Source organism: Petromyzon marinus, chromosome 79 (assembly GCF_048934315.1).
Source record: "Petromyzon marinus isolate PM22_M1 ecotype Great Lakes invasive population chromosome 79, UKy_Petmar_22M1.pri1.0, whole genome shotgun sequence".
Lineage (NCBI taxonomy): Eukaryota > Metazoa > Chordata > Hyperoartia > Petromyzontiformes > Petromyzontidae > Petromyzon > Petromyzon marinus.
The window spans coordinates 23,456,536-23,473,375 of NC_133745.1; the positions used below are offsets into that span (position 1 = coordinate 23,456,536).

General features: G+C 40.5%; 2 protein-coding genes across 2 annotated transcripts in view; both read right to left on the reverse strand.

The window, feature by feature from the left end:
* The window catches only part of LOC142907476 (uncharacterized), a 478,656-nt gene that overhangs the window by 429,514 nt on the left and 32,302 nt on the right, over nt 1-16,840 (reverse strand). The window lies entirely within an intron of this gene.
* LOC116938056 (uncharacterized) overlaps nt 1-16,840 on the reverse strand; it is a 44,628-nt gene that overhangs the window by 12,353 nt on the left and 15,435 nt on the right. Inside the window, exon 3 of the mRNA XM_076057036.1 lies at nt 1-38. This exon is cut by the window's left edge and continues 8 nt beyond it. Coding sequence (XP_075913151.1) covers nt 1-38 — 38 coding nt within the window. The remainder of the gene's footprint in view (nt 39-16,840) is intronic.

A 16,840-nucleotide genomic window follows, 5' to 3' on the forward strand; every position in this document is an offset into this window, starting at 1 on the left:
TTTGTGAGCTTCTTCTGAACTTTTTTCCAGACCCAGACCTGCACAACAACAACAACAATTACAACAACAACAATTACAACAACAACAATTACAACAACAATTACAACAACAACAATTACAACAACAACAATTACAACAACAATTACAACAACAATTACAACAACAATTACAACAACAACAATTACAACAACAATTACAACAACAATTACAACAACAATTACAACAACAACAATTACAACAACAATTACAACAACAATTACAACAACAACAATTACAACAACAATTACAACAACAATTACAACAACTACAACAACAATTACAACAACAATTACAACAACAATTACAACAACAATTACAACAACAACAACAATTACAACAACAATTACAACAACAATTACAACAACAACAACAATTACAACAACAATTACAACAACAACAACAATTACAACAACAATTACAACAATTACAACAACAATTACAACAACAATTACAACAACAACAATTACAACAACAATTACAACAACAATTACAACAACAATTACAACAACAACAACAATTACAACAACAATTACAACAACAATTACAACAACAATTACAACAACAACAACAATTACAACAACAACAATTACAACAACAATTACAACAACAATTACAACAACAACAACAATTACAACAACAATTACAACAACAATTACAACAATTACAACAACAATTACAACAACAATTACAACAACAATTACAACAACAATTACAACAACAACAATTACAACAACAACAATTACAACAACAATTACAACAACAACAACAACAATAACAACAACAATTACAACAACAATTACAACAACAATTACAACAACAACAATTACAACAACAATTACAACAACAACAATTACAACAACAATTACAACAACAATTACAACAACAACAATTACAACAACAATTACAACAACAATTACAACAACAATTACAACAACAACAATTACAACAACAATTACAACAACAATTACAACAATTACAACAACAACAACAATTACAACAACAATTACAACAACAACAATTACAACAACAATTACAACAACAATTACAACAACAATTACAACAACAACAATTACAACAACAACAATAACAACAACAATTACAACAACAATTACAACAACAATTACAGCAACAACAATTACAACAACAATTACAACAACAATTACAACAACAATTACAACAACAACAATTACAACAACAACAATTACAACAACAATTACAACAACAATTATAACAACAATTACAACAACAATTACAACAACAATTACAACAACAACAATAACAACAACAATTACAACAACAATTACAACAACAATTACAACAACAATTACAACAACAATTACAACAACAACAATTACAACAACAATTACAACAACAATTACAACAATTACAACAACAATTACAACAACAATTACAACAACAACAATTACAACAACAATTACAACAACAATTACAACAACAATTACAACAACAATTACAACAACAATTACAACAACAACAATTACAACAACAACAATTACAACAACAATTACAACAACAATTACAACAACAATTACAACAACAATTACAACAACAATTACAACAACAACAATTACAACAACAATTACAACAACAATTACAACAACAATTACAACAACAATTACAACAACAATTACAACAACAATTACAACAACAACAATTACAACAACAATTACAACAACAATTACAACAACAATTACAACAACAATTACAACAACAATTACAACAACAACAATTACAACAACAACAATTACAACAACAATTACAACAACAACAACAATTACAACAACAACAATAACAACAACAATTACAACAACAATTACAACAACAATTACAACAACAATTACAACAACAACAATTACAACAACAATTACAACAACAACAATTACAACAACAACAACAACAATTACAACAACAATTACAACAACAACAATTACAACAACAATTACAACAACAATTACAACAACAATTACAACAACAATTACAACAACAATTACAACAACAATAACAACAACAATTACAACAACAATTACAACAACAATTACAACAACAATTACAACAACAACAATTACAACAACAATTACAACAACAATTACAACAACAATTACAACAACAATTACAACAACAACAATTACAACAACAATTACAACAACAATTACAACAACAATTACAACAACAACAATTACAACAACAACAATTACAACAACAATTACAACAACAATTACAACAACAATTACAACAACAATTACAACAACAACAATTACAACAACAATTACAACAACAATTACAACAACAATTACAACAACAACAATTACAACAACAATTACAACAACAATTACAACAACAATTACAACAACAATTACAACAACAATTACAACAACAATTACAACAACAATTACAACAACAATTACAACAACAATTACAACAACAACAATTACAATAACAATTACAATAACAATTACAACAACAATTACAACAACAATTACAACAACAATTACAACAACAATTACAACAACAATTACAACAACAATTACAACAACAATTACAACAACAATTACAACAACAATTACAACAACAATTACAACAACAACAATTACAACAACAATTACAACAACAATTACAACAACAATTACAACAACAACAATTACAACAACAATTACAACAACAACAATTACAACAACAACAATTACAACAACAATTACAACAACAATTACAACAACAATTACAACAACAATTACAACAACAATTACAACAACAATTACAACAACAATTACAACAACAATAACAACAACAATTACAACAACAATTACAACAACAATTACAACAACAATTACAACAACAATTACAACAACAATTACAACAACAACAATAACAACAACAATTACAACAACAATTACAACAACAATTACAACAACAATTACAACAACAATTACAACAACAACAACAATTACAACATCAATTACAACAACAATTACAACAACAATTACAACAACAATTACAACAACAATTACAACAACAACAATTACAATAACAACAATTACAACAACAATTACAACAATTACAACAACAATTACAACAACAATTACAACAACAATTACAACAACAATAACAACAATTACAACAACAATTACAACAACAATTACAACAACAATTACAACAACAATTACAACAACAATTACAACAACAACAATTACAACAACAATTACAACAACAATTACAACAACAATTACAACAACAATTACAACAACAATTACAACAACAATTACAACAACAATAACAACAACAATTACAACAACAATTACAACAACAATTACAACAACAATTACAACAACAATTACAACAACAATTACAACAACAACAATAACAACAACAATTACAACAACAATTACAACAACAATTACAACAACAATTACAACAACAATTACAACAACAATTACAACAACAATTACAACAACAATTACAACAACAATTACAACAACAATTACAACAACAACAATTACAACAACAATTACAACAACAATTACAACAACAATTACAACAACAACAATTACAACAACAACAATTACAATAACAATTACAACAACAATTACAACAACAATTACAACAACAATTACAACAACAATTACAACAACAATTACAACAACAATTACAACAACAATTACAACAACAATTACAACAACAATTACAACAACAATTACAACAACAACAATTACAACAACAACAATTACAACAACAATTACAACAACAATTACAACAACAATTACAACAACAATTACAACAACAATTACAACAACAATTACAACAACAATTACAACAACAATTACAACAACAATTACAACAACAATTACAACAACAATTACAACAACAATTACAACAACAATTACAACAACAACAATTACAACAACAATTACAACAACAATTACAACAACAATTACAACAACAACAATTACAACAACAACAATTACAACAACAATTACAACAACAATTACAACAACAATTACAACAACAATTACAACAACAATTACAACAACAATTACAACAACAATTACAACAACAATTACAACAACAATTACAACAACAACAATTACAACAACAACAATTACTACAACAATTACAACAACAATTACAACAACAATTACAACAACAATTACAACAACAACAATTACAACAACAACAATTACAACAACAATTACAACAACAATTACAACAACAATTACAACAACAATTACAACAACAATTACAACAACAATTACAACAACAATTACAACAACAATTACAACAACAATTACAACAACAACAATTACAACAACAATTACAACAACAATTACAACAACAATTACAACAACAACAATTACAACAACAATTACAACAACAATTCAACAACAATTACAACAACAACAATTACAACAACAACAATTACAACAACAATTACAACAACAACAATTACAACAACAACAATTACAACAACAATTACAACAACAATTACAACAACAATTACAACAACAATTACAACAACAACAATTACAACAACAATTACAACAACAATTACAACAACAATTACAACAACAATTACAACAACAATTACAACAACAATTACAACAACAATTACAACAACAATAACAACAATTACAACAACAATTACTACAACAACAATAACAACAACAATTACAATAACAATTACAACAATTACAACAACAATTACAACAACAATTACAACAACAATTACAACAACAATTACAACAACAATTACAACAACAATTACAACAACAATTACAACAACAATTACAACAACAATTACAACAACAACAATAACAACAACAATTACAACAACAATTACAACAACAATTACAACAACAATTACAACAACAATTACAACAACAAAAATTACAACAACAATTACAACAACAATTACAACAACAATTACAACAACAATACAACAACAATTACAACAACAACAATTACAACAACAATTACAACAACAATTACAACAACAACAATTACAACAACAACAATTACAACAACAATTACAACAACAATTATAACAACAATTACAACAACAATTACAACAACAATTACAACAACAACAATAACAACAACAATTACAACAACAATTACAACAACAATTACAACAACAATTACAACAACAATTACAACAACAACAATTACAACAACAATTACAACAATTACAACAACAATTACAACAACAATTACAACAACAACAATTACAACAACAATTACAACAACAATTACAACAACAATTACAACAACAATTACAACAACAATTACAACAACAACAATTACAACAACAACTACAACAACAATTACAACAACAATTACAACAACAATTACAACAACAATTACAACAACAACAATTACAACAACAATTACAACAACAATTACAACAACAATTACAACAACAATTACAACAACAATTACAACAACAATTACAACAACAACAATTACAACAACAATTACAACAACAATTACAACAACAATTACAACAACAATTACAACAACAATTACAACAACAATTACAACAACAACAATTACAACAACAATTACAACAACAATTACAACAACAATTACAACAACAATTACAACAACAATTACAACAACAACAATTACAACAACAATTACAACAACAATTACAACAACAATTACAACAACATTTACAACAACAATTACAACAACAATTACAACAACAACAATTACAACAACAATTACAACAACAATTACAACAACAACAATTACAACAACAATTACAACAACAATTACAACAACAATTACAACAACAATTACAACAACAATTACAACAACAATTACAACAACAACAATTACAACAATTACAACAACAACAATTACTACAACAATTACAACAACAATTACAACAACAATTACAACAACAATTACAACAACAACAATTACAACAACAACAATTACAACAACAATTACAACAACAATTACAACAACAATTACAACAACAATTACAACAACAATTACAACAACAACAATTACAACAACAACAATTACAACAACAATTACAACAACAATTACAACAACAACAATTACAACAACAATTACAGCAACAACAATTACAACAACAACAATTACAACAACAATTACAACAACAATTACAACAACAATTACAACAACAATTACAACAACAATTACAACAACAATTACAACAACAATTACAACAACAACAATTACAACAACAATTACAACAACAATTACAACAACAACAATTACAACAACAATTACAACAACAATTACAACAACAATTACAACAACAATTACAACAACAATTACAACAACAATTACAACAACATTACAAGAACAATTACAACAACAATTACAACAATTACAACAACAACAATTACAACAACAATTACAACAACAATTACAACAACAATTACAACAACAATTACAACAACAACAATAACAACAACAATAACAACAACAATTACAACAACAATTACAACAACAATTACAACAACAATTACAACAACAATTACAACAACAATTACAACAACAATTACAACAACAATTACAACAAAACCCCCCCCCACCCCCCCACCCCCCCCCCCCAACCCCCCCCCCCCCCCCAACCCCCCCCAACCCCCCCCCCCCCAACCCCCCCCCCCCCCACCCATTACAACACAAATACAACACACACACAAACACACAATCAACACAACAATTACAACAACCATTACAACAACAATTACAACAACAATTACAACAACAATTACCACAACAATAAACAACAAAACAACAACAAATTACAACAACAATTACAACAACAATTACAACAACAACAACAATTACCAACAAAACAATTACAAACAACAATTACAACAACAATTACAACAACAACAACAACAATTACAACAACAATTACAACAACCAAAATTACAACAACAATTACAACAACAACAATTACAACAACAATAACAACAACAATTACAACAACAATTACAACAACAAATTACAACAATTACAACAACAATTACAACAACAATTACAACAACAATAACAACAACAATTACAACAACAATTACAACAACAATTACAACAATTACAACAACAATTACAACAACAATTACAACAACCACAACAACAACAACAATTACAACAACCACAATTACAACAACAACAACACAATAACAACAACAACCACAACCACTACCACAACTACCACAACATCCACAACAACAACATCCACAACAACAACTTCCACAACAACCACAACCACTACCTCAACTACCACAACAACTACCACAACAACACTACCCACAGACTCACCACAGCTACTCACCACTCACTCACCACTCACCACAGCCACTCACCACAGATACTCACCACTCACCACAGATACTCACCACTCACCACAGATACTCACCACTCACTCACCACAGATACTCACCACTCACTCACCACTCACCACAGATACTCACCACTCACTCACCACTCACCACAGATACTCACCACTCACTCACCACTCACCACAGATACTCACCACTCACTCACCACAGATACTCACCACTCACTCACCACAGATACTCACCACTCACTCACCACAGATACTCACCACTCACTCACCACTCACCACAGACACTCACCACTCACTCACCACTCACCACAGATACTCACCACTCACCACAGATACTCACCACTCACTCACCACAGATACTCATCACTCACCACAGACACTCACCACTCACTCACCACTCATCACAGATACTCAGCACTCACCAAAGATACTCACCACTCACTCACCACAGATACTCACCACTCACTCACCACTCACTCAGCACTCACCACAGATACTCACCACTCACTCACCACAGATACTCACCACTCACCCACAGACACTCACCACTCACTCACCACTCACCTCCGATACTCACGACTCACCACAGATACTCACCACTCACCACAGATACTCACCACTCACTCACCACTCACTCAGCACTCACTCACCACAGATACTCACCACTCACTCACCACAGATACTCACTACTCACTCACCACAGACACTCACCACTCACTCACCACAGATACTCACCACTCACTCACCACAGATACTCACCACTCACCACAGATACTCACCACTCACTCACCACAGATACTCACCACTCACTCACCACAGATACTCACCACTCACTCACCATTCACCACAGATACTCACCACTCACTCACCACAGATACTCACCACTCACTCACCACAGATACTCACCACTCACTCACCACAGATACTCACCACTCACCACTCACTCACCACTCACTCACCACAGATACTCACGACTCACTCACCACTCACCACTCAGCACTCACCACAGATACTCACCACTCACCACAGATACTCACCACTCACTCACCACAGATACTCACCACTCACCACTCACTCACCACTCACTCACCACAGATACTCACGACTCACTCACCACTCACCACTCAGCACTCACCACAGATACCCACCACTCACCACAGATACTCCCCACTCACTCACCACTCACCACAGATACTCCCCACTCACTCAGCACTCACCACTCACTCACCACTCTCCACAGATACTCACCACTCACTCACCACAGATACTCACCACTCACTCACCACAGATACTCACCACTCACTCACCACTCACCACAGATAATCACCACTCACCACAGATACTCCCCACTCACTCAGCACTCAACACTCACTCACCACTCACCACAGATACTCACCACTCACTCACCACTCACTCACCACTCACTCACCACTCACCACAGATACTCACCACTGATACTCACCACTCACTCACCACTCACTCACCACAGATACTCACCACTCACTACAGATACTCACCACTCACTCACCACAGATACTCACCACTCTCTCACCACAGATACTCACCACTCACTCACCACAGATACTCATCACTCACCACAGACACTCACCACTCACTCACCACTCATCACAGATACTCAGCACTCACCAAAGATACTCACCACTCACTCACCACAGATACTCACCACTCACTCACCACTCACTCAGCACTCACCACAGATACTCACCACTCACTCACCACAGATACTCACCACTCACCACAGACACTCACCACTCACTCACCACTCACCTCCGATACTCACCACTCACCACAGATACTCACCACTCACCACAGATACTCACCACTCACTCACCACTCACTCAGCACTCACTCACCACAGATACTCACCACTCACTCACCACAGATACTCACTACTCACTCACCACAGACACTCACCACTCACTCACCACAGATACTCACCACTCACTCACCACAGATACTCACCACTCACCACAGATACTCACCACTCACTCACCACAGATACTCACCACTCACTCACCACAGATACTCACCACTCACTCACCATTCACCACAGACACTCACCACTCACTCACCACAGATACTCACCACTCACTCACCACAGATACTCACCACTCACTCACCACAGATACTCACCACTCACCACTCACTCACCACTCACTCACCACAGATACTCACGACTCACTCACCACTCACCACTCAGCACTCACCACAGATACTCACCACTCACCACAGATACTCACCACTCACTCACCACTCATCACAGATACTCCCCACTCACTCAGCACTCACCACTCACTCACCACTCTCCACAGATACTCACCACTCACTCACCACAGATACTCACCACTCACTCACCACAGATACTCACCACAGACACTCAACACTCACTCACCACTCACCACAGATACTCCCCACTCACTCAGCACTCACCACTCACTCACCACTCTCCACAGATACTCACCACTCACTCACCACAGATACTCACCACTCACTCACCACAGATACTCACCACTCACTCACCACTCACCACAGATAATCACCACTCACCACAGATACTCCCCACTCACTCAGCACTCAACACTCACTCACCACTCACCACAGATACTCACCACTCACTCACCACTCACTCACCACTCACTCACCACTCACCACAGATACTCACCACTGATACTCACCACTCACTCACCACTCACTCACCACAGATACTCACCACTCACTACAGATACTCACCACTCACTCACCACAGATACTCACCACTCTCTCACCACAGATACTCACCACTCACTCAGCACTCCCCACAGATACTCACCACTCACTCACCACTCACCACAGATACTCACCACTCACCACAGACACTCACCACTCACTCAGCACAGATACTCACCACTCACTCACCACAGATACTCACCACTCACTCACCACAGATACTCACCACTCACTCACCACAGATACTCACCACAGATACTCACCACAGATACTCACCACTCACTCACCACAGATACTCACCACTCACTCAGCACTCACCACAGATTCTCACCACTCACCACAGATACTTACCACTCACTCACCACTCACCACAGATACTCACCACTCACTCACCACTCACTCACCACAGATACTCACCACTCACTCACCACTCACCACAGATACTCACCACTCACTCACCACAGATACTCACCACTCACTCACCACTCACCACAGACACTCACCACTCACCACAGACACTCACCACTCACTCACCACTCACCACAGACACTCACCACTCACTCACCACAGATACTCACCACTCACTCAGCACTCACCACAGATACTCACCACTTACCACAGATACTCACCACTCACTCACCACTCACCACTCACTCACCACTCACTCACCACTCACCACAGATACTCACCACTCACTCAGCACTCACCACTCACTCACCACAGATACTCACCACTCACTCACCACTCACCACAGATACTCACCACTCACTCACCACTCACCACAGATACTCACCACTCACCACTCAATCACCACAGATACTCACCACTCACCACTCACTCACCACAGATACGCACCACTCACTCACCACTCACCACAGATACTCACCACTCACCACAGATACTCACCACTCACTCACCACAGACACTCACCACTCACTCACCACTCACTCACAACTCACCACAGATACTCACCACTCACTCACCACTCACTCACAACTCACCACAGATACTCACCACTCACCACAGATAGTCACCACTCACTCACCACAGATACTCACCACTCACTCACCACTCACTCACAACTCACCACAGATACTCACCACTCACTCACCACTCACTCACAACTCACCACAGATACTCACCACTCACCACAGATAGTCACCACTCACTCAGCACTCACCAGAGATACTCACCACTCACTCACCACAGATACTCACCACTCACTCACCACAGATACTCACCACTCACTCACCACTCACTCACCACTCACTCACAACTCACCACAGATACTCACCACTCACTCACCACTCACCACTCACCACAGATACTCACCACTCACCACAGATACTCACCACTCACTCACCACTCACCACAGATACTCACCACGCACCACAGATACTCACCACTCACTCACCACTCACCACAGATACTCACCACTCACTCACCACAGATACTCACCACTCACTCACCTCTCACCACAGATACTCACCACTCACCACAGATACTCACCACTCACTCTCCATTCACCACAGATACTCACCACTCACTCACCACAGATACTCACCACTCACTCACTACTCACTCACTTCTCACCACTCACTCACCACTCACTCACCACAGATACTCACCACAGATACTCACCACTCACTCAGCACTCACCAGAGATACTCACCACTCACTCACCACAGATACTCACCACTCACCACTCACCACAGATACTCACCACTCACTCACCACAGATACTCACCACTCACTCACCACAGATACTCACCACTCACTCACCACAGATACTCACCACTCACTCACCACTCACCACAGATACTCACCACTCACTCAGCACTCACCAGAGATACTCACCACTCACTCACCACAGACACTCACCACTCACCACTCACCACAGATACTCACCACTCACTCACCACTCACCACAGACACTCACCACTCACTCACCACAGATACTCACCACTCACCACAGATACTCACCACTCACCACAGATACTCACCACTCACTCACCACTCACCACAGACACTCACCACTCACTCACCACAGATACTCAGCACTCACCACAGATACTCACCACTCACTCACCACTCACCACAGATACTCACCACTCACTCACCACTCACTCAGCACTCACCACAGATACTCACCACTCACCACAGATACTCACCACTCACCACAGATACTCACCACTCACTCACCACTCACCACAGATACTCACCACTCACCACAGATACTCACCACTCACTCACCACAGATACTCACCACTCACTCACCACAGATACTCACCACTCACTCACCACTCACCACAGATACTCACCACTCACTCAGCACTCACCAGAGATACTCACCACTCACTCACCACAGACACTCACCACTCACCACTCACCACAGATACTCACCACTCACTCACCACTCACCACAGACACTCACCACTCACTCACCACAGATACTCACCACTCACCACAGATACTCACCACTCACCACAGATACTCACCACTCACTCACCACTCACCACAGACACTCACCACTCACTCACCAGAGATACTCAGCACTCACCACAGATACTCACCACTCACTCACCACTCACCACAGATACTCACCACTCACTCACCACTCACTCAGCACTCACCACAGATACTCACCACTCACCACAGATACTCACCACTCACCACAGATACTCACCACTCACTCACCACTCACCACAGATACTCACCACTCACCACAGATACTCACCACTCACTCACCTCTCACCACAGATACTCACCACTCACCACAGATACTCACCACTCACTCACCACTCACCACAGATACTCACCACTCACTCACCACAGATACTCACCACTCACTCACTACTCACTCACCTCTCACCACTCACTCACCACTCACCATTCACCACCCACTCACCAATCACTCACCACAGATACTCACCACTCACCAAAGACACTCACCACTCACTCACCACTCACCACAGATACTCACCACTCACTCACCACTCACTCACCACGGATACTCACTCACCACAGATACTCACCACTCACTCACCACTCACCACAGATACTCACCACTCACTCACAACATATACTCACCACTCACCACAGATACTCACCACTCACTCACCACTCACCACAGATACTCACCACTCACCACAGCTACTCACCACTCACTCACCACAGATACTCACCACTGACCACAGATACTCACCACTCACTCACTCACCACTCACCACAGATACTCACCACTCACTCACCACAGATACTCACCACTCACTCACCACTCACCACAGATACTCACCATGCACCACAGATACTCACCACTCACCACAGATACTCACCATTCACTCACCACTCACTCACCACAGATACTCACCACTCACTCACCACAGATACTCACCACTCACTCACCACTCACTCACCACAGATACTCACCACTCACCAGAGATACTCACCACTCACTCACCACTCACCACAGATACTCACCACGCGCCACAGATACTCACCACTCACCACAGATACTCACCACTCACTCACCACTCACTCACCACCAATACTCACCACTCACTCACCACTCACTCACCACAGATACTCACCACTCACCAGAGATACTCACCACTCACTCACCACTCACCACAGATACTCACCACGCGCCACAGATACTCACCACTCACCACAGATACTCACCACTCACTCACCACTCACTCACCACAGATACTCACCACTCACCAGAGATACTCACCACTCACTCACCACTCACCACAGATACTCAACATTCACCACAGATACTCACCACTCACTCACCACTCACTCACCACAGATACTCACTACTCACTCACCACAGATGCTCACCACTCACTCACCACAGATACTCACCACTCACTCAGCACTCACCACATATACTCACCACTCACTCACCACTCACTCAGCACTCACCACAGATACTCACCACTCACCACAGATACTCACCACTCACTCACCACAGATACTCACCACTCACCACAGATACTCACCACTCACTCACCACTCACCACAGATACTCACCACTCACTCAGCACTCACCACTCACTCACCACAGATACTCACCACTCACCACAGACACTCACCACTCACTCACCACAGATACTCACCACTCACTCACTCACCACAGATACTCACCACTCACTCACCACTCACTCACCACAGATACTCACCACTCACTCACCACAGATACTCACCACTCACTCACCACTCACTCACCACTCACTCACAACTCACCACAGATACTCACCACTCACTCACCACTCACCACTCACCACAGATACTCACCACTCACCACAGATACTCACCACTCACTCACCACTCACCACAGATACTCACCACGCACCACAGATACTCACCACTCACTCACCACTCACCACAGATACTCACCACTCACTCACCACAGATACTCACCACTCACTCACCTCTCACCACAGATACTCACCACTCACCACAGATACTCACCACTCACTCTCCACTCACCACAGATACTCACCACAGATACTCACCACAGATACTCACCACTCACTCAGCACTCACCAGAGATACTCACCACTCACTCACCACAGATACTCACCACTCACCACTCACCACAGATACTCACCACTCACTCACCACAGATACTCACCACTCACTCACCACAGATACTCACCACTCACTCACCACAGATACTCACCACTCACTCACCACTCACCACAGATACTCACCACTCACTCAGCACTCACCAGAGATACTCACCACTCACTCACCACAGACACTCACCACTCACCACTCACCACAGATACTCACCACTCACTCACCACTCACCACAGACACTCACCACTCACTCACCACAGATACTCACCACTCACCACAGATACTCACCACTCACCACAGATACTCACCACTCACTCACCACTCACCACAGACACTCACCACTCACTCACCACAGATACTCAGCACTCACCACAGATACTCACCACTCACTCACCACTCACCACAGATACTCACCACTCACTCACCACTCACTCAGCACTCACCACAGATACTCACCACTCACCACAGATACTCACCACTCACCACAGATACTCACCACTCACTCACCACTCACCACAGATACTCACCACTCACCACAGATACTCACCACTCACTCACCACAGATACTCACCACTCACTCACCACAGATACTCACCACTCACTCACCACTCACCACAGATACTCACCACTCACTCAGCACTCACCAGAGATACTCACCACTCACTCACCACAGACACTCACCACTCACCACTCACCACAGATACTCACCACTCACTCACCACTCACCACAGACACTCACCACTCACTCACCACAGATACTCACCACTCACCACAGATACTCCCCACTCACTCAGCACTCACCACTCACTCACCACTCTCCACAGATACTCACCACTCACTCACCACAGATACTCACCACTCACTCACCACAGATACTCACCACTCACTCACCACTCACCACAGATAATCACCACTCACCACAGATACTCCCCACTCACTCAGCACTCAACACTCACTCACCACTCACCACAGATACTCACCACTCACTCACCACTCACTCACCACTCACTCACCACTCACCACAGATACTCACCACTGATACTCACCACTCACTCACCACTCACTCACCACAGATACTCACCACTCACTACAGATACTCACCACTCACTCACCACAGATACTCACCACTCTCTCACCACAGATACTCACCACTCACTCAGCACTCCCCACAGATACTCACCACTCACTCACCACTCACCACAGATACTCACCACTCACCACAGACACTCACCACTCACTCAGCACAGATACTCACCACTCACTCACCACAGATACTCACCACTCACTCACCACAGATACTCACCACTCACTCACCACAGATACTCACCACAGATACTCACCACAGATACTCACCACTCACTCACGACAGATACTCACCACTCACTCAGCACTCACCACAGATTCTCACCACTCACCACAGATACTTACCACTCACTCACCACTCACCACAGATACTCACCACTCACTCACCACTCACTCAACACAGATACTCACCACTCACTCACCACTCACCACAGATACTCACCACTCACTCACCACAGATACTCACCACTCACTCACCACTCACCACAGACACTCACCACTCACCACAGACACTCACCACTCACTCACCACTCACCACAGACACTCACCACTCACTCACCACAGATACTCACCACTCACTCAGCACTCACCACAGATACTCACCACTTACCACAGATACTCACCACTCACTCACCACTCACCACTCACTCACCACTCACTCACCACTCACCACAGATACTCACCACTCACTCAGCACTCACCACTCACTCACCACAGATACTCACCACTCACTCACCACTCACCACAGATACTCACCACTCACTCACCACTCACCACAGATACTCACCACTCACCACTCAATCACCACAGATACTCACCACTCACCACTCACTCACCACAGATACGCACCACTCACTCACCACTCACCACAGATACTCACCACTCACCACAGATACTCACCACTCACTCACCACAGACACTCACCACTCACTCACCACTCACTCACAACTCACCACAGATACTCACCACTCACTCACCACTCACTCACAACTCACCACAGATACTCACCACTCACCACAGATAGTCACCACTCACTCACCACAGATACTCACC